Consider the following 23906-nt stretch of genomic DNA (forward strand, 5'->3'; position numbering starts at 1 on the left):
ATATTGTAACTATTCACATTGTCACTTATTGCACTAAGTCACCTTATTCACTTTGTCACTGCGTCGTTTTCTCAAATTATTGTATATACAGCCTTTCTTCTTTTTGTGATTATTCTTATCCTTGAAAGAATAGATACTTAATTTGAATATAAACAATAAATTTCTGTATTTAAATTGTATATCCTTGATTGATATTGATTAGTATATGCTGTGAGGTTTGATTTATTAACGAAATGTTTTCCCTATGGAACCATTGTTTATATTATGTTGATGTGGCCCAGGTTCCTTGGGTTATAGGGTTGCCCCTGTTTCTTTAACCTCTTCAAACAGTTTTTAGGCATCCAGTTTACCACTTTCTCAAGACAATGGGACAGCTGATGATTGCTTGGATGGAGCTGTTTGTAAGAGACGCTACCAGCTGGGTGTCGTCAGCATATGACACCACTGATATGCCAAATTACTGTACTACATTGGCAAGCTGACGTACATAGATATTAAATAAAGTATGGCTAAGGGATGAGCCCTGAGGGACATCACGGATTAGAAGGTGGTCTGAAAAGCAGTCCCTTTCCATCACTTCGAAGGTTCTGTTCTCCAAGAAGGGGGCAAGCCAATCCATTGCTTTGCCCTGAATTCCAACTTCCCCATGTCTCCTTTTTAGGATAGTGTGATCCACGGTGTCAAATGCAGCGCTAAGATCCAATAGGTGGATAGCAGCTGATCCACCCTCATCTAGTTTCTCCTTTAGCTCATCTGTGACAGTCAGTAAGGCTGACTCTGTACTATGCGCAGCTCGAAAGCCCATTTGAGTGGGATGAAGTATATCATTGGCCTCTAAGAAATTGGTCTGTATGTGATTAACCTGCTTCTTCAAAAGTTTGGCAAGATACGGTAGAAGGGAGATGGGACGCAAATTATTGTACATGGTGGGATTGAGATTGGCTTTTTTTCTTGTAATGACCTAATGATTGCGTGCTTCCAAGATTTGGGGACAAGAGCCATGTGTAAAGATAAGTTGAGTAGTTCAGTTACAGATGGTAGAAAGATCTCCAGTGCCTCCAATAAAATATGCTGGGGTACTGGATCAATGGGAGAGCCGGCTTTGGATGCCTAAATTTAGTTTTGGACATTCTGTTCCTCCAGTCTGGGGAATTGAGCTAATGTTGTGGATGATATCTTAATTCCTTTAACCGCGTCAGGTTCCCTATTTTTCGGTAACTGATCATATATTTCAGTCAAATTTTTTTTTTTTTTAAAGGCAGCTATATTGTGGCATCTCTCAACTGATGTGGGGGGCGTTAGCACTTTCATGAGGGCTAGTCAGGGTTTTGACTACTTTTAATAGCTCTTTAAGGGAAATTGCTGATCGAGATTCTATCCTCATAATATTTAGCTTGGGCTCTTTGTTATGATATGTTCTAATTAGCATCTTGTATTTAGACTTGAGGGCTGGGTGACCATTTTTTCTACAGTCTCTCTCTAATTTCTTGCATTGTTTTTTCAATGCAGAGAACTGTTTGTTGTACCATGGGGTTATTCTGGGGTGAGATTTACTGTTTATAGTCCTCTTAGGAGTGCACATGTCAGCCGACTGAGTGATCCAGTTTTCCCATTGCTGCTATTTCTCTTCTAATTTACCAGAAAAAATGGAAATATTATCCCTGAAGACCGACTGCCAAGTTTTAGGAGCCAGCTTGGTCCAGCTTCTAGTAGTGATAATTTGGACTTTAGCATTTGTCTGTTGCAAAGGTTTTGGTAGGCTCAAAGTGACTAGCGAGAGTGGTCTGACCAAGGTACTGGGATTGGTTTTGAGACTGTAATCTGCGGATCGTTAGAAAAAATAAGGTCCAATATATGCCCTTTCTCGTGTGTAGGTGATAAAAGTTGGGTTAGTTGTATAGCTTCCATATTGTCCTGCAACAGTTTGATATGGGGGGTGTCTTGTGCGTCAAAATGCAAATTAAAGTCACCAAGAATTGTCAGATGGGCCTTTTCCATCACAAGACTGGTTATGGAGTAGAGTAGTGCCTCCAAAAATATGCTACTGGTGCCGGGGAGCCTATAAATAAGTACTCCTGAGAATGTGCAGGTAGGGGATAGTGCAATACGGAACTGGGCGCTTTCACATTCTAGAAGAGAGAATTGGGTTATAGTGCATTTAAATTCGTCCTTTAAGATGATAGCTATACCGCCCCCAATTCTATCTAGTCAATCTAGCCTATGTATCTGGTAACCCAGGGGAAGGGCGAGGTGGCTATCTGGGCCTGAGCTATCTTTGAGCCATGTTTGTCACAAACAATATTTCTAGGCAGCCTCCCTCTAACAAGGTTCTTAAATCTAATGTGTTTTGGCATTGAGCGGGTGTTAATCAATCCCAGCTTCCATGTGTGCCCTTGGGAGTTGTTTGACAAGGCTTGCCTAATCCGGTTTATATGTGGCTCATAAATACATTAAATCACTAGGAAAACCTGGTAGCAGGTTTTCCTAGTGATTGGTGTATTATCAGCTCCTGGTTGTGGGGCAAAGGCGGGGTCTGATGGATAACAATTGCTTCCTGGAGTATCTGTTTACCTGGATTGCGGACCAGGGGTCCTGGCCCCAGGGCCCGTTCGGGCACAGACTGGCTTGCCTTCAGCACACCCGCTTCGCGCCCCGCGCGCAGTGGTCATTTAAGGTAGAGGTGGAGTCTGCACCTAGACCGCCAACCTCCCACCTATCCTAGAGCTCTATGGTTAGTTGGCAAGATCGCTCTCCATGATCCCTAAGTGTAGTTCCACCGGAGACACAGTAGGGAAATACTTAGTTCCCCCGTTCTAACTGCCAATCTAAAACGTGCAGATTAAATACAAATTGAATACTATTCCCCCATTAAAAGAATCAATACAAATTGATTAAAAAAAGATTAAAAGTGCAGCGTGTACGCGAGGCAGAGCTTCACTAACATGGCCATAAAAGAGAAAATGAACCATAATACAACACAATTAATAGAATAAAACAATTAACACTGCATACCAGTTCATAAAATGATCCAATTCCATACTGTCCATGGTCAAATATGCATAAAATACAACATACAGGATAAAAATATAGTAAAATCATCAGTCATTAAAATGTAAAAAGACAAATGCCTATTAATTAGTCTTTTCTGTCTGCTCCTCCACATGTACCATAACAAGCATTGAAAATGCAATAGGTCTCGCCCTCGTTTAAGTTAAAGCAATTCTGTTTGTAATTAGGCGGCTTTTTAGCTTTGCTTTTATTAGTGTTTTTCAAACTTTCATGTACAGAACATGCATATGTATGCATGTATGTTATGCATGCATATATTTGTATTTATTGAGAGGGAGCGCAGTAAATGCTGGGTTGTACTTCTAGGGGTTGCACCCTCTTTCTCTTTCCTTAATACATGCAGTGAAATAGTTAAAACGGTGGGCGAGGTGCCAACCCGAGAAAAGGCGTCAATCCGAGGGGCGGTGGTAAGACAGAGCCAGACGGTGGAGTGTAGAGGTCAAGGGTGGAGGTGAAGAGAGAGGGAGAGAAAGGAACACGAGAGAGAAATACATTGAAAGAGAACGGTAACCGAGAAAGAAATATTGTGAAATATTTCACCAGTGATGCCGGTGCGCTTAAAGATTGCGCGCCTCCCTTCCTCTCTCCACACACAAAATGTAATGTTTGCGGAAACCGGCGCAAATATTGCCACAACATGCCCCCTTAAAATAGAAAGCATTGAGCCTGGCAGGCTCTGCGCCGAGGTGGATGTGTTTATGTCCATGTAGCGCTGTGTGCCAGGCTGCAGCGCGCGTGTGCACCGAAGCCTAGGGGCACCGCTGTCACCACCCCTGCCGCAGGCAGCACACACGCCCAAGTGCACAGACACATATCGGGCTCTGGGCCTCAGGCCCCGCCTGCAGAATCGGGAGGAACTGGATGTGGTCTGGAAATCAGCAGAGCAAGAAAAAGCAAAACTAATCCAGGCAACAGAGAAAAGCCACGTTGACTTCAGCGTTCAATATTTCACCGTACCAACCCAACACCAATCCCTTATGGGTTTTGGAGTAGCGCGCCACTCGCCGAAAAAAACACCTCACCGCCTAGTCGGGGGTAGTAAGCACTTTATCAATGCAAATACAATAGAATACACCACAGTAGCTACTTCAACAGCTGGTGGTTATTATTAGCATTTGTGACACAACTCATATTTTCTGGCAAGTCTCTAAATCTGGGGTGCACAACAAAGGCCCAAGAGAGCTGCAAAGATGACCCCCTTTGAAGCTAACCACGACATACATTTACAAACCATGAATGCCAATGAACATGATTTGCATACCCAATTGTTATCTAGGAAGTTGTTGGACACGCCTGCTCTAAAAACACTGAAAACAACATTTCGCTTTCTCTGACATTCTTAATACTCGGATCATACACTTTTTCCAGTCAGCTCACCCCCCTCTTCACACCCTCCTCAATACCCGTCTGCGCGAGGTAGGTCTTCTGTATGTAGTACCTCAGATGCTACAGTGTTCACCTGGCGCGTTGATGCGTGGTTTCTACAGCGATATTAACCACTGCCTTGCGTGTATGGGAAGCCAGATGGCCCATACGTGAATTGCGTCATCGCTGCATACCAACTACCTCGATGAATCACACAGTCAAAGTGAGTCTGCACAAATATAACATACCCTGCCAAGAGGCTACAGATCTCAGGACTGACACACCAACAGTATGCTGCAGCCTGACATGTGGCTATTTGTACGGAACTGAACTGCTGCAAATATGTGTAGCTCACACAACTGCACATTCAATAAAGGAGGGCCTTACACAAAAAGTAACTAGGCTACCAAGTCAGCTCGAAAATACAAATAAAGCTCTGTTAAATTTAAAAAAAGACAAACGGATCAAAAGTGATAGGTCGAACAGGCGTCTCATTTATGAAGTAAAAGCTGTTTACTTTCTTGGAGAAGAGCCGGTGCGCCATCAGGCAGTGTGTGCTTGCAAACACCATATGGCGGCGTGGTAAACATGACCTTAAAGGAAGCTTCGTGCATCCTGGTGCAGGGAGAACATATTGTGATCCTCTGTTCATGGGCATGCAGCTTACATATAACAAGCGGCAGTGAAAGCGATCGTGAAAGCGATCGTGATTGTAAAACAAACAAGCTGCGTACAGGAAGCGGCATTTTCGTTGCTATGACAACAAAATGAAAGCATCGCAAGATTTTGGGGAGGAGTGAAATACGAAGACTGCTGCCTTCGCATACACAGAACCCCTCACTGAAAGTGGCCGCATGGCGAATAGCCATATCGACTTAAGTCCAGAACAAAAGCAGGATCTTTAAACCAAGATAGCTGCGTCATCCCCCTGTTACGAGAAGAAAACCAACAGTGCAGCTTTGGAGTCCGTGTCGGAGGACGCGATCAACTGAGCAAGACACCTGGTTACAAGCACAGCATAGAAATATTTAAGCAGTTGAGTCCATGATCTCCGACACCTTACCGGAAGGAGAAGTGGCTGCAGATGTGATATTTGAAATCCCACCTAATGTAGATTTATCTAAGCATTTGACCACCAGTGTCCATGTCGGAGGAATAGTGGATCTCAAAATCTGCTTGAGAACGTTGGAAAACCGAATGAAAAACAAGGTAAAAACGCACGCAAAAAAAAGCGCTCGCCAGTCAGCCACTGTTTATTTTTGCATCGCGCTGTCACTTGACAGCGCGATGCAAAAATAAACATGCGGCCTGCTTTCCATCTGCCATGAAAGGTTTCTTGTCTTTATGGGACCATGTGTTTGAAACACATGGCCCCATAAAGATAAAAAAGATTTTACCACAAACGTAAACCAAGCGAGCCAGTCCAATTGGGATGGCTCTAAAAGAGAAAACTGTACGTCACTGGAAGCTCTTTTCCAATGGCTGGCCACCGTTTAGCATAAACAGTGACGCCAGCCAATGGAAAAGAGGGGCGGGGCTTAAACCCCACTAGTGAAATCTACCCTAACTCATTAAATCTCGCCAGCGAGACTGCGCATGTCTGCGCATCCTACGCCAGGCGAGACCTAAAAATTGGGGAACAACAAACACAGTATATTGATTGGTGTTACATCCTAAGTGCAATCCTAAATTACTCATCCCTTAGTTACAACAGCCCGGTAAATTAAAAAAAAAAGTTAAAAATCCTGTCCGTGATGATTTTTTCAATTGATATAGGGCTAACGTAAAAAATAAAGAAATGACGTAACCTGTTTTGCAGATGTAAATTTTGACAACAGTGTTTGATCTGGCTTTGCAAAAGACCACATTAAAAGAGCAAGCTATTTAAAATGTCATATTTGGAATTAAGTATTTCCATAATTAACAGCACATCAATAGGAAAAAAAAGCAAATGGGGGGAGAACGGGGGGGGGAAGCGGGGAATTCATAGAAAAAAAAATTCTTTTTTCTGAGCCCAAAAATAGATTGCAAATGTGTGCATAGCATGTGATTCTACAGTACTACAAGCTGCAAACCGGAGCGTTAGCAGTACAGAATGTTATCCTTAATGGATGTAATTGTAATTTCATTTACATAGTGCTTACTACTCTTGACGAGGCGTTGAAGTGCTTTTCGGCAAGTAGCACGCTATTCCAGAACCCAAAAAGGATTAGTGGTGAATTACTATAGGGAAATATGAAATTAATTTGAGCAGTGGGCATGTGAGCCTGTTAGTTGGATTGAAACAGATAGTGGAGGGATAGAAGAGGGAAGGATCTAGAAAGTGTTTATTTGGAGATCACCGCAGTAGGAGGAGGTTTGGGATGAGTAAAGGGGAGGTGGAGGGGGGAACAATTGGAGGGAAGGGTTTAGAAATGCTTGTTTGGGAGGTCTGAATAGTAAAAGGTGTTTGAGATGATGCAAGGAGGAGTAGCGGCAAGAAAAGTCCTTAAAGGATTATTTTGGGGATCATGGTAGTATAACGGGGTACGTTAGAGTAGAGGTAGAGGATGTATATCGAGAGGTATAGGGTGAGAAATTGGGTAGTGCATTGGAGATGTTGAATTAAGAGTAAAGTAATACATATAAAGATACATACATACTTGAAATGTATAGATGTATAAGAAAGGTAATATAAAAAAATCAGTCTTTCAAGTGTTGCTGTACATTAAGCTAATTTATTTGTTTGAATATATATTTAGGTCAAAGCCACACAGATGGGGAGCACTTGCAGGACATTTTTGATTTAATTGAGCAAATGCATTTCGACACACTGCCTTCAGTGCTCATCAACTCAGCACCAAACCTTACGCATGTCTAAATGCAATCAAAAGTAACTTTATTGGGGAAACACAGAAGCACGGCCAGCAACGAAGGACAAACCATGTTCTTGGTCACAATACCAGTTTTACTGGCTGCCATATCAGTGTGTGGTTTATTGCTTCTAGCCTTATGGAAAACATTTCGTTTTTCATCAATTTCATAATTCCCAGTCTCTTATAGGCAATTGCAGCATTCCGTCTTGTATAGAGAGAAAAAACTGAAATGCCTGATGTCACTCACACGCAGCATGATCCATGTAGTCCTTCGTGAAAAAACTACCACTGTCTCCCAAATGACAGTGCTAATGTTAGCTGTATTTCAATTTCTCACCACTGCCAAGGTTTCAAATGTTATACCACATTCCTACAGGTTTGGGTCTGTATGACTCTGATCCTCCAATTAAATAATTGACAGCATATTCAGGCTGTTAATGAATACTATATATGTATAAACATAATTATACACATTTATACAAAGGAATACACATCTAGATACATATAATCAAAATCATGCTTATGTACACAGGGATATGCTGTACATTTGTTTGAGTATGGTGGTTATGTGGGGAAGAGTAGCCTTCTGAAGTAAAATAGTTATCCGTGGATCTTATGTTCCATAGTTTGGCTGCTTGACTTGAGAAGGATGTGCCACCCATAGTTTTTTTTCTTGTATGGTGGAATTTTGAGGAGAGGCGCGGTGCCAATCTAGAGCTGAAGTTCCTTTATTGAATGTATTTGGTGATGTTATTCTTGATGAAGAGTGGCCCTGTTCCATGTATCGCTTTGTGGCTTATACAAAGCAGCTTGAAAGTGGATCTTTTGGCAACCGTTACCAATGTAGGGCCTTCATGGCAGGGGAGATATGGGATTGTGTAGTCTGGCAGCAGAGTTCTGAATCTGTTGTAGTCTTTTGAAAGTTGTTAAAGATCTGTGGTAAAGGCTATTGGCGTAATCAAGTTTAGTCAGAAGTATAACCCAGAGGTGAGGAGGTGGGATGATGTACGTTAGTGGCCATGAACAAGTAATGCGCCCACCCCCAGCCATACCTTATTTATCTTTTCTTACTAGTGCACGCCTTTCATGCAGTGTTATACAGTCTGGAACAAAATCGGGGTCAGATTCAGACTAAAGGTCCAGATCACCTCAAAATTCAGACCCACCCACTCTATGAAGGAAGATGCTTTATAAAAGTCAGATGGTGTGCAGAGACGATAGAGGGCTTCAAAATGTAAACATGGATCACTCAATGTGCGTTAACTAAAAAGCCCAGTTGAGCAAAACCCTAGTATACAGTACCTTAGTTGAGTGTAGTTGGTGTACTTCCATAAAACACCCTTGAAACACAGTAAATCGTGGATAATCTGTTGTCTACACATTTCCATGTACACCACAGAGGAACTGTTTACAGAGAAACTGTCAATTAAATTACATGCTCGCACATAGGAAAGAGTGAGGAAGGCAAACTGCTATCCGCTAGTTCCATGGTAGGGATACTTAGTGCATGGCTCTATATGGCGCAAATTAGTATACTTCTGACTTTCAAATGTCTTTAGACCCAATAGTAGTGTTGCTTAAACCAGAGAAGGGCAACTTTAGTAAACTTTATGCAGGCCCCCTTAACGGCTCACCTACAATGTAAAGATTCAGGGTAAAATATCAAGAGGTGCATGGCCTAGAAACATGACCGACAGGACATAATCCCCCAAGATCCCAACTTGCCTAGCCTTTTAATCCATACTAATCCTGCTGCATCCCTGTAAAGTAGGTACCAATGAATAATCAGCGGGAAGATGGAGAGTTTCTTTAAAACCGGTTTATTTCCAACGAGAAGTACCCACAGGAGTGCGTCCTCCTTCAGTGAAGATCCAACTACAACTGCCTGAGCAGAAGCGTTCCGATTTCACTGATGAGTACACAGCCACGGGCTATACATTCAAAAGTAATGTTTGAGAGCAGGTAACATCTGCGAGGACAAGTCATTCTGAAATGTAAACGTGTAATAAAGAAATGAAAGAAATACTTTAATGAGCATGTGTATACTACATCTTCTCCCTATTTACACAAATAAAACTAATATACATAAATATCTTTAAACCTAGTGGGTAAAGAGCAGTTGCGCTATAACCTGGAATTATTGTTGAGTGTGACAGTTACACTGCCCATCAATAACCAGATCACCTTGTTGAATGTGTAGTTCATCTTGATGATCTTGAGCATTTGCAACATTAGAACTTACAACTGGTAGTGAATCCAAGTTAGAATCAGAAACTGCTCTATCACCAGTGGGTGATACATCACACAAAAAATGAGAATTGTCATCTGTTTCATCTTCAGTAGGGTTTTTACCTGACAAGATCTTATTTGCTTGTTCAATATCAACTTGACAATTGCTTTTTTACTCCACCACCCCTTTTTATCCCCGAAGAGAGACCCTTTAGTAACTTTCAACACTTGTACAGGAAGTGAGTATTTTGAAACGCCTTTCTTAACCCTAATAGGGATCCTGACCCTGACCCAATCACCTACAATAAATTCTTCCTCTCCAGATTTGTTTCGTCTGCGTGTTTTGATGCATTAAAACAGTGTTTTTCATCTTTTATCACAGCAAGCAACACACATTCTTTAATTTATTAACTCTTTTAAACAATCTGGGCAGACATTCCCCCTGGGTTCTCTTTTTTTATCAACCGGAAATGTGGTGGAGTGTGGGATAGTTAAATATGACCAGATCTTTTTACGTAATCTACAGATTCATTGCAAGTCAAAGCCGATTGTATCTCCTCCTCGGCAAACCTATTCCTTCTTTCAACCAGGTCATTTGAAGAAGGGGTATGCAAAGCGACTCGAAGATGGTTGACTTGATATGAGGAAAGAATCTTTCATTTTACCTGAAACTAAATGTGTGCTATTGTCTGTAACCAACTCTTTGGGACTTCCTTTCCGAGTTAAAAACTCTGGACAAAAATGTTATTACAGACAGTTACTAGGTGAGGAAGTGAACTCTAACTCAACCCACCTGGAGTAGTAATCAACCAAGACCATGATGTAATTCTTACTGCTGGGTCACAGGTCAAAGGGGCCAGCAAAGTCTAATGCTAAGTTGGACCAGGCCTCCTCAGGAATTGGAACCACATGTAAAGGTGTTTTTTCAGTCTTTCAATGCTTGTGAGAAAGAAGGCAAGTTTGACTATCATTGACCCACTGCAAAACATCCTTATCCATGGCGAGCCACCAGAAATGTTCTGTAGGTTTCCATGGACAAAGATAAAACAGTCTGCAGCCATGCCTCCAATACCATCACATAATACACAATGTACAAGATCACTGGCAAATACAAATGAACAGTTAATCAAGAAACGGAGTAAAATTTAAAATTCATATGCTCTGTGCTGTGAACAGAGCTAACTGCCCCTGCGGACAACTAATCAAACACTGGCCAACAGAAATCCCCAGTCACACATGGTGCTACTGACATTTGAAGGCTGCTACATGGCAGAGGCATGCTATAAAGTAACAAATCGCAGTGTGACACACCAGCACACAGAAAAACAAGACCTACACTGACAAAAAGGAGTGGCATGATGACGGACATTGCATTCCAACACAAAGACTGTGGTCTGTGACACCGTCACAGAACCCACATATCTTGAAGCTATAGTAGTGGCAGGAAAGAGTGTGTATCATAAAATGTTTAGTTATTTGGATGTCATTTAATTGACTGCTTTGTTTGATGAGAAGGGGCGCAGCCTAGCAAAGAGAGAAACCTCAGCTGCACAAAGGCAAGCCTTTTTCATTACCAGGAATACTTTGTTACCTGCTAAACTGCAAAAACAATTCTATCTGTAAAAGTAACATAATTGTGCTTGTTCATGTATAGCAATGTTTCAGAGAAACCTTTTGCATCGGACGAGGGAAATATAGGAAATACAGGAAAGTCCATTCATGTGCCTGAAACCATATGAAATGTTGAGTGAAACCCTACTGAAGAGTATGAGGCAGTAATATGGGAATGTGTGAAATTATACTGAAATGTGATGAGAGTTTTATGAAGTTAGATGGCAACTTGGATGCAACACGTGTCTCGGGCTCAATGGTGATAAAACCGACCCTATGTTTCTGGGCAATTTCTCTAATGTTGATCTCACACTTGCTTGGCCAACATACCTTAGACCCACCCCGACCCCCTAAGTCCCAGATCAAAAGCCTGGGCTTTTGGCTCAACAAATCTGAGGGTTGACCAGCAAGCTGTGGAAGTTTGCTATGGTATCCTCAGAATGCTGCGGAAAGTCCTTCCCCTACTCCTGGTGGAAGCCAGGAGAATGATGGTCCAGGCCCTGGTCCTTTCTCGCCTGGACTACGGTAACTCCATGTACCTGGGAGCACCCAAATCCACCACAAGGAATTTCCAAGTTGTCTAGAATTGTGCTGCTCGGCTGCTGCTTGGCATTCCCTGAACTCAATCAGCTAAGCCAGATCTGAAGACATTACACTGGCTGCCCATTCTGGAGAGATAAACATTTAAATCCCTCTGCGTAGCCCACAAGACTTTGTTGGGGAAAGGCCCCTCAATTAACAGGTCCCTCATCACCTTCTACCGTCCCAGGAAACTCCTCCGCTCTGCTAGCTTGAACCTAGCCGCCATCCCTAAAATCCGAAGGATGATAAGTGGGGGTAGCTCCTTCTCCTATAATATAGCTAGGCTCTAGAACCCCCCCCCCCCCCCCCCTTCCCCCGCGCGTAGAGACTCACCATCTCACTTTTCAAACGCATCTCAAAACCTGGCTGTTCCAGAATATTAACCTGTGAGCCTTCAAATCTTCCTCCCAGTTCTGCTGCTAGCGCTGGGATGCCTCAGGGTAGCTATGCGCTTAACAAATGTTAATTAATAATAATAATGAGTGATGTTTAGATGTGTCAGAGTTTAATGAATGAACTGTGAGGCCAATTGTGTTTCACTTTTGGAATTCCATAGAAGTGTTCAAGGTCTGTAATAGAAAGATTCGGTAGCAACTCCATAAAATGGCTGAAAATGAGATAGATTGTAGGAAGCTAGGCAGTCAGTTGTGTAGTAAGGGTGCCATGGGGCCCGGTGTAATGCCCACATTTCCCAAGAAGCGTAGTGAAAAAAGCCACCATGGGGTTGCTGAGGCTACCCACACCCGTCAACCCCAGTGCTGCTGCATCTGAGCCACTGTTAATAGCTACTCCAGGCAGCATGGCTGGATGGGAAGGGAAGTTGGGAGTAGAGGGGTAGCGAGACTGTAGGGAGTGCTGGACACTGGAGCAGGGGGTGAGATGCAGAGGCAGCAGGTAGGAGAAGCAGAAGTGCGCTCAATAGAGGAAGGTGGCTGGGCTGGATAGAAGGAAGGCAGAAGAAATTGAAATTGCATTTATATAGCGCTTAATACCCCTGACGAGGCGTCAAGGTGATTTTTCGGCGAGTGGCACGCTACTCCGGAACCCATAAAGGATTAGTGTTGAATTATTATAGTGAAATCAAAGTAATTTGAGTGGTGGTTATGTTAGTTATTTGGATTGAGAAGGGTAGCAGAGGGATAGAAGGAAAAGGTTTCCATTTGTATAGCGCTTGCTACCCCTGATGAGGTGTTGAAGCGCTTCTTCCGCAAGTAGCACACTACTCTGGAACCTGTAAAGGATTAGTATAGTGAAATATGAGTGGACATGTTAGTCTGTTATTTGGATTGAAAAAGATAGTGGAGGGATAGAAGAGGGAAGGATTTAGTCCTTTTTTTTTTTTTTTGATTAGCAGGTCATAGCAGTGTGAGGATGCTTGGGATGAATAAAAAGGATGTGGAGGGGAAGTCAAAGGGAAGGGTTTAGAAAGACTTGTTTTGGGGGATCAGTATGAGATGATGCAAGGAGGGGTAGAGTAGGGAAGAATCTAGAAAGGGTTATTTTGGGGATCATAGTAGGGGTATGGGGTTTGTGATGAATGAGATTGGAGGTAGAGGGTATATTGATAGAGATATAGGGTGAAAAATAGGGAAGTGCATTTGATATACTGAATTGTCACAAAAGTAATGAATATATAGATTCAAGTACATGGAAGGTATAAAGATGCATAAAGGAAGTAAATATATGTAGATTAAAGGTGCATCAAATAAATTCCGGCTTTCTAGTGTTATTGTACTTAAAATATTTTATTAATTTGTTTTAAAACATAATTGTTCTACACAAAGCAATACACATAGATACATATCTATAGTACAAATAAATGCTTAGATGCAGAGGGTTATGCTGTATAATTCTGTTTGCGTATGTTGCTTATGTGGGGAAGATCCAATTCTTGAGTGTTTTTCTGAAGATAAGGTGGTTGTCCATGTTACGTTGGGGGGGAGGGGGCGTAAAGAGTTCCATAGTTTGTCTGCTTGATCAGAGAAGGATGTGCCACCCATTTTCTTTCTTGTATCTTGGGATTTGGAGGGGAGGTGCTGCTCTAGAGCGGATGCAAAAACAGTTGATGGACAGAATGTAGAACAATGTCATACATTCACCCCAGTACAGAGATCTGGGCCTAAATCCATAGTTTTTTTGGTCACCATGCCATTCCAGTTTGAACCCAGCCATATGCAAATCAGTCTTGACCCTGTGCCTCATGGGAACAGTCCAGCCCGAACTGCCAAGCCAGGTCCTCCCTGGACTGGAAAAAAGCATCCTAGGACCGGTTTCGGGGTTTCACCCCTTTTCAGCCAGGATAGCTTGACCGTGGATCTTCTGGCAACCGGTAACCAATGTGGGGCTTTCAAGGCAGGGTATATGGGGTCTTGCGGTTTGGTATGTAAGAGTAGTCTGGCAGCAGAGTTCTGAATCCGTTGTAGTCTTTTGATGGTCGTTAAATGGGATCCGTGGTAGAGACTATTGACGTAATAGAGTTTGGACAGAACAAGGGAGATGGTAGCTTGGACCTTGTGTGGAAATCCCAAATGGGGGAAGGTTCGTCAGAGTTTTTATAGTAACAAAGCTTGATCTTGCTAGTTTGTCTACTTGGGCATTCATCGATAGCTTGGAGTCTATGGTCACTCCGAGGTTACTCACTCCCTTCGATACTTTAGACGGTGATCCCAGTTCATCAGGCCAGGGGGTGAGCGGGTCATAATGTTTCCAATCGCCACACATGAGTATTTCCGTTTTTGAAGCATTCAGTTGGAGATGGTTCCACGTCATCCATTCATCCACGGCTCTGAGACAGAAAATTGGTGAGTTTCCAATGTCTTTGGGGCATTCCAGTTGAAGGAGTATTTGCGTGTCATCTGCATAGTTATAGCACGTGAGGTGAAATTGATTGATCTGTACCGGTAATGACTTCATGTAGATGTTGAAAAGCATGGGTGTGAGATGATGGAGCCTTGAGGGACCCCTGCTTTTGTAGAGTACTGTTTAAATGAGAAAGGTGGGGTATGGATGACATTAGTTCTGTTGCAAAGGTAGGATGCGATCCAGTCTAGAGCAATCCCCTCTGTCGTGGCGGGAGCGGAGAGGCAGCCGGACGGAGGGAAGGAGCATGGCGGGAGGTTGCAGAGTAGTGTAGCAGGGAAGCAAGAAAGAATGGGCCGCTGTTTATAACAAATTAGTGGTGAAAGAGCCACTATTGGCATGCATGGGTCCCTCATGCGCCTAGTCCACAGTGCCCGTTGCCGTTTTTTATGTTCCTCGAAGTTTTATATAGAGTGAACTTGACCCGGAATCAGGTATCGGAGCACTTTACATGAGCACCAGTTGCGTTACATGAGGACATATTCATTTTTGTTAGGCACAGGGAGATTAAATGATTTGACCAGAATCACAGGATGTTGAGCGTCGTTGCCGAGACTCGAACCCGGTTTCCCCGATTTGAAGTCCACCGCCCTAACCGCTAGGCTACATTGCTGCGCTGTTGGTAGCTTCGACAGGCCACATGACTTGAGGGTGCAGGGATAATGGGGGTTCAGAGGAGGGGTGCAGTAGCACTACAGAGAGTGAAAGGGGAGAGGACTGTGTAGAGGAGGCCAGGAGAGGAACAGCAGAGTAGGAGGGAGGCTGTAGGGCTGAAAATGGAGAAACAGTAAGCATGGAGAGAAGAAAGGCAGTAGGCTGGTGAGAATGAAAACCTGGAGCAGGAGGCTGCAGTGCGGAGGGCTGGTGATTGGTGGAGAGGTAGCAGAGCTGCAGTGGCCTAGCAGAGGGGCAGTGGGCCCGTGTAAGCAACAAAAAAGGCCTCAATATCTCTAGGGGCACTGTGAAAAAGGCCCTGTAGGGTTGCAGAGGGGACAAGCACCGTTTGGGCTCAGTGCCACTGCACCTCTTAAGAGGTATGCAAAGCAAGTGAAATAGGTCTGGGAAGAGAGGCTTGGGAGATGGTAGGACAGAAGTGGGGCAGGGGACCGCAGCACAAGAAGAGCGAAGCATGCAGGATCAAATGGGAGCTTGTGGTTAGGAACAGCAAGGGTACCGTGAGCCCCATGCAAGCAAGGGGAACAGTCCCAGGTTTCCCGAGGTGGGTAGTGGAAAAGAAGCCCCATTGGGTTGCAGATGGGACCCGCTCCCCTAACCCCCGTGCCACTACCCCTGCTTGACTAAGAATAGCTATGCCATCCAGCAGGGTACGAAAGAAGAACAGCTATGGGTTAGGAGGCGGAGCAGGTGTGAATCAGAGTTTAGCTCAGGGGGATGATTGTGAGACAGGAGGACTGGAAATAGTGGAGCAGTGAGGCGGGACATTTGGAGAAGGGGTGCAAGAGGATGAAAGGAAGAATAGGGAGTGGGGCAGAGCGGCAGTGGATAGTAAGACTGCATGGCTGGAATGCAGGGAAGCAGGTTCTGGCCAAGGAGGGCTGCCACTGGACTGAGGTAGAGGAAGCAAGTCGAGACTAGTGGTGCTGCAGGGCTGGAAAGGAGGGCTTTAGTGGGAAGAAACCATCTTGATTCCACCCTGCCGCAGCTCACATTATGATGATCTAATAGTGGATGGCTAGTGGTATGTGTGCTTGTCAGGCTCTTCTGGGTCTGCTTTACACTGGTCACTTAAGGGTCTTTAATTCGCTATCCCTGAGTTTTGTTTTAGTTGCAGGCACTGTTTTATGCACCTATTGTTTTTTTGTAGGCGGGAACTCATACCCAGGGCCACTGGAATTATGCAGCAGGAAAGACCAAAGTAATGCGGCAGGGTTGAGTAAATTCTACGGCAAGAAAAGGCAAATCATGCTGCATAATACAGCAAATGTTTTAATATTACTTCATTATTTTAGCATTTTTAAACTTGGCAACACTGTATGGGTATTGATTGCACCTCCGAACCAGTTTCACAACCAAATATAGCTTTAAGCAGCAGAAAGGTGACAAGTCAAGCTTTGCAAAGGGCCTTCCACTGTTCGACAGCACGTCGCCACATTTTTATGAACTTTTAAACCATTTGAGCTAGAAACAATTTTTTGTTGTTAAAATCTGCAGATTATGCTGCAGATACTGGAGTATGTGGCAAATGCGCCAAATCTATACTGCGAGAATCGATGCGGCCGCACAATTACATAATTCCATTGGCCCTTCTCGTACCTGCTTCTCTGTAGGATGGATTTCCTTTGGTGGAGAGAGATTAAAATAAACCTTCTCTTCCACTCTAAACACGTCATTGCATTGCAGAAACTTTAGCAGATACCCCAATGCACACGTGTTGGTAGCTAAACGTGACGCAATCTTAAGGCTACCAAATGTTTAGTTTGTTTTCAGTTTCACAACAGCAACTCAAAGCGGTATCTTGGTTCAATAAAATATTTAGTTAATATTGTTTTTGAGCAAATAAAGCATTCACACATAGATTTGTTATAGTGATAGAAAAGCTCAGGATGGCTGCTGAACTAGATGCCAGAAATAAATGTTCTGAAAATCCATAGTGTCCTGCATCTGCGTCACTATGTTAAACATGACGGCCATGCTGGGTGATGGGATACCCCTCTATGATCCAGTAGGAGTGCAATACTTGTATTTTTTCTGCTGTGGCGCGCAGCTTGTGCCCAGTCCGAATAACCAGCTTATAAACTTAAATAAACTAGGGTTTTGATATTTTAGAACCATTTTAACATTTTTCAACATTTACGTGCACAGGGTTCTCTAACAGACTATCTAAAGGGGAATGTGGTCAGCTGGAATGAACTTTGCCACATTGCAGAATCAATGTCTCACGGACTGGCATATTTGCACGAGGATGTTCCCCGGTGTAAAGAAGGACACAAACCTGCTATTGCACACAGGTCAGTCTTTAACAACTCTGATTTCCCATTATTTTGTTAGGCGAAAGATTAAATAAATCATTTACGTTCAGTATGCCCTTAAATACTTTTGGAGGGGATTGTTGTTGTCCATCATTATATATTAGACTTTCTGTGGGCCACTATTGGTTTAAGTCTGTTTTCAGATTTGTATCTTGTGACCAGTTTTCTATTACAGGTCTTAAAACATAGGACTGAATTACACTAGAACACAAATACTACTCCTGTTTAGTATTGAGATTGCAGTTATTCTGGTTTATAAAATTTGTGATCAACAGAAAAGAGGACTTAGTACTACTAAGTAGATCCGAATTCCATCTCATTCTTAATTGTATATATTGTAATAATTAAACATATTTTCTACTCTTTCAAATAACTGCAGTGGTTCGACCTACCATGCATTTCCAAAGGCTACTTACATGTGATTTTCTCCTTTGTCTGATTATTTTCCTTACAGTATTCAATTAGTAAAGTGACATTAAAAATTATCACAGTTGCTTCCTTGAACAACCAGCAGTACCGTGCAACAAAACTAGTACACGCACTGAAGATTGGTCTGTGCAGATCTGTATTCCATACAGCGAAAGCTGTTTGGTTATGAAAGATCTATTGTGGGCTTACCAAGATCTTAGTCAGCCCTTTACTAACCATTGGCTAGCTTTATTTTCACTCTTGCTTGCTTGCTTGCTTCTAATTCAATGTCTTTCCTGGTGCCATCTTGTTTGACTCTCCCCTGGAGCATAATATCTTTACCTTTCGTTTGAATAGCTAACTGAATTTTAACACTGCTCACTTTTAGTAAACCTTTTTTTCTATTTTTGGTTAAGTACTCCATGTGCGTGCATGTGCTTTCCAGCCCTTCCCTTGTAACCTTTGTGCTTCTCCACCCCTGCTCCATATTACTCTCTTCTTCGCTGTTCTCTTATGTAGTTCTGCCCCCATCGTTCTGCCCTTGTTACTGTCTCCCTCTTCTATGTTTTCTACCCAGCTTTATTTTTATGTATTGCTCCCTCGTGCCTTCCCCATCCTTTTTTTTTTCTTTTCAGTTTTTTGGAGTGCGTGGCAGCAAGTTACCACCCGGACTGCTACACGTGCAAACTTCTTAAATTGGTACATTCACCATGGACAGATATATATTCACTGAACAAACCAAAGGTTTCAGGGACGTCGTTTGGATCACATTTCACTCCTACAAAACCAGTGACATTTACCAATTAAAGTTAGCTGAGCTAACTATAACTTATGCCCCCTATAATGTACTGCTTATGACCTTACATATTACAATACTTATGACTTGTCAAATGACATCACTGATGACATCATCCAGTGAGTGTTTTCTAAAACATTGAGTGTTAACCATATATATCAAGGTACTACAAAAGTAAAAATAGTATACTCTCTCTACTACTTAGTGATACTGTTTCTAACATATATATGGGAGTGGCTGTGTGTATCTGTGTGTGAGGGGGTGTGTGATTGCCTGTATGGTGTATAAGTAGGTGTGTGAGTAGCTGTGTGGGTGAATGAATTGGTGTGTCAGTAGCTGTATGAGTGAGTGCCTGTGTGAGCGAATATGGGTGGATGAGTGGGTGTGCAACTGACTGTATGGGTGAGTGAGTGGATGTCTGGCCATATAAGCGAATGACTGGCTGTAAGGGTGAGTGAGTGGTTGTTTGGTTAAGTTAGGTGGTGTGGGACTGGCTTTATTGTAGAGCAAGTGTCTGTGTGAATGGGTGAGGTGAGTGCGTGGATGTGTGAATGCCTGTGTAGATATGTGAATGGGAATGTCAGCTAACAACTTCTGAATTTCACTGGTTTTATGCGAGTGAAATAATGCCCCTGTAATCTTTTGTTCGAGGCATATGAGCTGCAGATTACACACTTGTGCATAGATCGCCATCTGGTGTTGGGCCCGGATGTTTGCAGTTTGTTTTTCCTCTTGGAAAGTCTTTGGAAGTCACAAGGTCGGTGACTCCTCCTTTGGATCGTATTGCGCATGGGCTTCGGCTCCATCCTCAGATTGTTTTTTTCCGCCATCGGGCTCGGATGTAATCTTCGCGCTCCGGTTCCGAACAGCTTCCAGTTCGACGCGCAATCCTCCCCCAAATTCTCGGTATTGTTTCGATCGCGATCTCCCCGCTCGACACGCCTCTCATCGGCAAGACCTTCGGTTCCAGTCGTCGACGGCGACCTTCGGGCCTACCCAAGCTCCGTTCCTGGCTAATGGAAAGAACTCCATTTAAAAAGTGCCCTCGATGTGGGTCCAAATTCCCCCACACCGATCTCCACGAGGTGTGCCACCTCTGCCTCTCCCCTGAACACGAGGCTCAAGACTGTCCGGCGTGCAAATCCTTCCGGTCCAAGAAAACGATTCGGGACCAAAGAGCCAGAAGAACCATGGCACACTCTTCGGCGATCCCGGACGACATCTGCGGGGTAGGCGTCGACGCTCCAGAACAACAAACCGACGAGGGACTCGTCAGCGCCTCCGAAGCAGACTACTCAGATGTGGAGGACATCACTCCGGCACAGAGGGTCGTGAGTACTACTCTAGCCCCCACCCCCACCCCGGCACCGAAAAAGGCTTCGGTCACGCCTTCGGGCCTAAGCAAGACCAAAGACACTGCTTCCCACACCGCACCTTCGGGACCGGTAAAGAAGCTAATTAAGCCTTCAGGCGGCTCGGGCTCGAGCCAGCCCGCCGTCGTAGACGATAAACACTCTTCGGCACCGAAAAAGAAACCGGCCTCTATCTCGACACCGAGTCCCACACCGAAACACTCGGGGTCGAGACCCAGCTCCTCGGCACCGACCCCATCTTCGGTACCGACAAAAGGCCACCGGCACGACACTTCGAAGCCGAAAGCCATCTCGGCGCCTACTAAACAATCAGAGCTTTCCAAGCATGGTTCCAAACAACGAACCAGCACCGACAAACCTAAGAAACCAACGGCCCGACGCCTTCGGCGCCGACGGACCCACCAACCTCTCCAGAACTATTCACACCGGATCCTTTACAAAAAACATTAACTAAAGATCCCAAAACTGAACATTTGATGCTCTCTATCATAAAGACAGTTAGAGAAACCAGCTCCGCCTCCACCTCCAAAAAGGAAGGACTCTCCTACCTCCCCTTTGAGAATACCTTCCCCACCTCCACCACCTCCTCCACTTTCCCCTCCTCTACCTCCTCCACCTTCTCCACCCCCACCTCATCATTCCCCGACCCCATCCCCGGATGATGATGATCAAGGGGATCCATACGATGACATAGGGGATGTGCCCCAAGATATACCTACAGGGGACCCCACTCCCACAGGATCCCCAGACCCATGGGACGATTATAATGTCCCTGATATCCCTAACATCCCACAAGACGATCTTTACCCTTCCAGACCTTCTCCACCAGAAGACTCCTTGGGGTTTAACCATTTACTGCAAAGGGCGGCACACTACCACGGGGTAGATTTACATACCGACCCAGTGGAGGAGGATTTCCTTCTAGATACATTCGACACCACACATAGGACCACCTCCATATGGCCTATGCTAAAAGGTGTTATAAAACATGCGCCGGAGATCTTCAAGGACCCAGTTAGGGCCAGGGTCATTAACCCGTACATTGAAAAGAAGTATAAAGCCGCCCCAACAAATCCCTCCTACATCAGAGGGCCAGCGCCACTACATTCCCACAGCACAGCACGGAAAAGGGCCAACTCCCAGGCGTCAGGTGACGCATCACCACCGGACAAAGAGTCTAAACTCTTGGACGCATCAGGCAAGCGTACTGCATCTCAAGCGGCCAATATATGGCGTATCGCCAATACACAAGCACTACTAGCGAGGTATGACGGGGCCCATTATGACGAGCTAGAAGCCATAATGCACCATCTCCCTGATGAATACAAAGCTAGGGCCAATGAGCTAATTCAGGAGGGCAAAACGATTACTAACACCTCCATACGTTGTGCCATAGATGCAGCAGACACAGCCTATAGGGCCATCAATACTAGTGTCCTCCTCCGTCGCCATGCCTGGCTAAGGATATCAGGTTTTAAACCGGAGGTACAAGCCTCCATTCTCAACCATCCCTTTGACCAGGAACATTTGTTTGGCCCCAAAGTGGATGACGCCCTAGAGAAAATGAAAAAGGACACTGACACGGCAAAATCCATGGGAGCCTTACAATCTCATCCTCCCAGATGCTCCTTTCGCCGCTCTTCCTTTCGGAGCACATCCAGAGGCTACTCCTCAGACACCACTTCCACTTCATACAAATCCCCTACTCAGTCCACCTTCACAAGGGGTTACCAAAGGGGCGGCTACAGGGGCAACAAAGGCAGAGGCAATACAAACACCTCCCGCTCTGCCACAGCGCCTACCCAATGACTTCCCTCCGCTTCCCCCAGACCATCTCACTCCGGTCGGGGGCAGACTCCAACATTTCCTTCCGGTCTGGACTACCATCACCTCGGACAAATGGGTAACACAAATAATTCGGTCAGGCTACTGCCTAGAACTAATATCTACCCCCCCCCCCCCCCCCAACATTCCACCCAGACAACGCCCAATGTCACCAGAACATCTACTGCTACTCAAGCAGGAGGTAATCTCCCTCCTACACAAAAAGGCAATAGAATACGTTCCTAACAACAAACAAAATATGGGGATCTACTCCCTATATTTTCTCATACCAAAAAGGGACGAGACTCTACGGCCCATCCTAGACCTTCGGCCCCTAAACAAATACATACACTTAGACCATTTTCATATGGTGACGCTTCATCAGGTACTTCCGCTACTTTCCCATAACGACTTCCTCACAACTTTAGACCTCAAAGACGCTTATTTCCACATCCCAGTGCACAACGCTCACAGGAAGTATCTCAGATTTGTAGTGGACGGCCAACACTACCAATTCAAAGTACTCCCATTCGAAGTCACAACCGCACCACGAGTATTCACCAAGTGCCTCGCAGTGGTGGCAGCACATCTGCGAAGACAGCACATTCATGTCTTCCCATACCTAGACGACTGGCTGATAAAAGCCAGTTCATACAATCAGTGTGTACAACACACACACACACCACGATCCAGCTACTTCACCAGCTAGGCTTCACGGTAAACCACAAAGTCCCATCTACAACCATCCCACATAAAACAATATCTAGGTGCCACTATAGACACCTCAAAAGCGCTAGCCTACCCCAATCCTTCCAGGATTGCAAGCATTCAGGCTCTACGCGCAAAATTAATAGCACAACACTCCCTTCCAGCTCAGGTGTTTATGCAACTAATAGGGATGATGGCCTCTTGCATCTTCATAGTACCTCACGCAAGACTCCAGATGCGTCCTCTCCAAGAGTGCTAAGCGCGCCAATGGAACCAGGCCCAGGGTCAATTAACAGATCTGGTGTTGGTAGGCGGTCGCACCCATCGCTCTCTGCAGTGGTGGACCACCACAAACCTTTCTACAGGTCGACCGTTCCTGGCCCCCGGTTCCCCAGATCGTACTAACCACAGACGCATCGCTCTCCGGCTGGGGAGCTCATCTATTACATCTCACCTTGCAGGGCACATGAACACTTCAACAAAAATTACTCCACATCAACCATCTGGAGTTACTAGCAATCTTCTTAGCCCTAACATCTTTTCAAACACAGATTTCAGGCAAGGCAGTCCTAATCTGCACAGGCAACATGACAGCCATGTACTATATTCAAAAACAAGGCCGCACACACTCTCCACAGCTAGCACAGAGCATATGGAGATGGGCCATACCCCAGAAAAAATCTTTCTCCTAGCTCAGCATGTCCCAGGAGTCCAAAACACTATGGCAGATCTGCTCAGCAGACAAACGCAACAAATCCACGAGTGGGAACTCCACCCACAAGTTCTACACCCGTACTTTCAGATGTGGGGGCATCCACAGATAGACCTTTTCGCCACCCACGAAAACACCAAATGCCCAAGTTTCGCCGCCAGATATCCACACCCATTGTCCAAAAAGAATGCGACATGGATGAACTGGTCAGGCAGATTTGCATACGCTTTTCCGCCTCTCCCACTCATTCCACTAGTGGTGTGCAAACTACAGCAACACTCCCTCACACTAATCCTAGTAGCTCCAACTTGGGCCACACAACCGTGGTACACCACACTGCTGGAACGATCTGTAGTACCGCACCAAAAATTACGCCTCTCTCCACACCTCTTAACCCAGAACCATGGAGAGATCAGACACCCGGACGCAGCTCAGCTCAACCTTGCAATCTGGATCCTGAAGTCCTAGAATTCGGTTATCTGACTCTTCCCCCTGACTGTATGAACGTCATCAAGGAAGCTGGAC

The 23906-nt window shown here is 44.6% G+C and overlaps 1 protein-coding gene across 2 annotated transcripts in view; it reads left to right on the forward strand.

Annotated features, from left to right (window-relative positions):
• The window catches only part of ACVR2B (activin A receptor type 2B), a 411235-nt gene that overhangs the window by 293632 nt on the left and 93697 nt on the right, over positions 1–23906 (forward strand). For both annotated transcript variants that reach the window (XM_085632027.1, XM_085632026.1), the window contains exon 7: positions 17394–17539. In XM_085632027.1, coding sequence (XP_085488153.1) covers positions 17394–17539 — 146 coding nt within the window. The remainder of the gene's footprint in view (positions 1–17393; positions 17540–23906) is intronic.

This window comes from Triturus cristatus, chromosome 10, assembly GCF_964204655.1.
Source record: "Triturus cristatus chromosome 10, aTriCri1.1, whole genome shotgun sequence".
Lineage (NCBI taxonomy): Eukaryota > Metazoa > Chordata > Amphibia > Caudata > Salamandridae > Triturus > Triturus cristatus.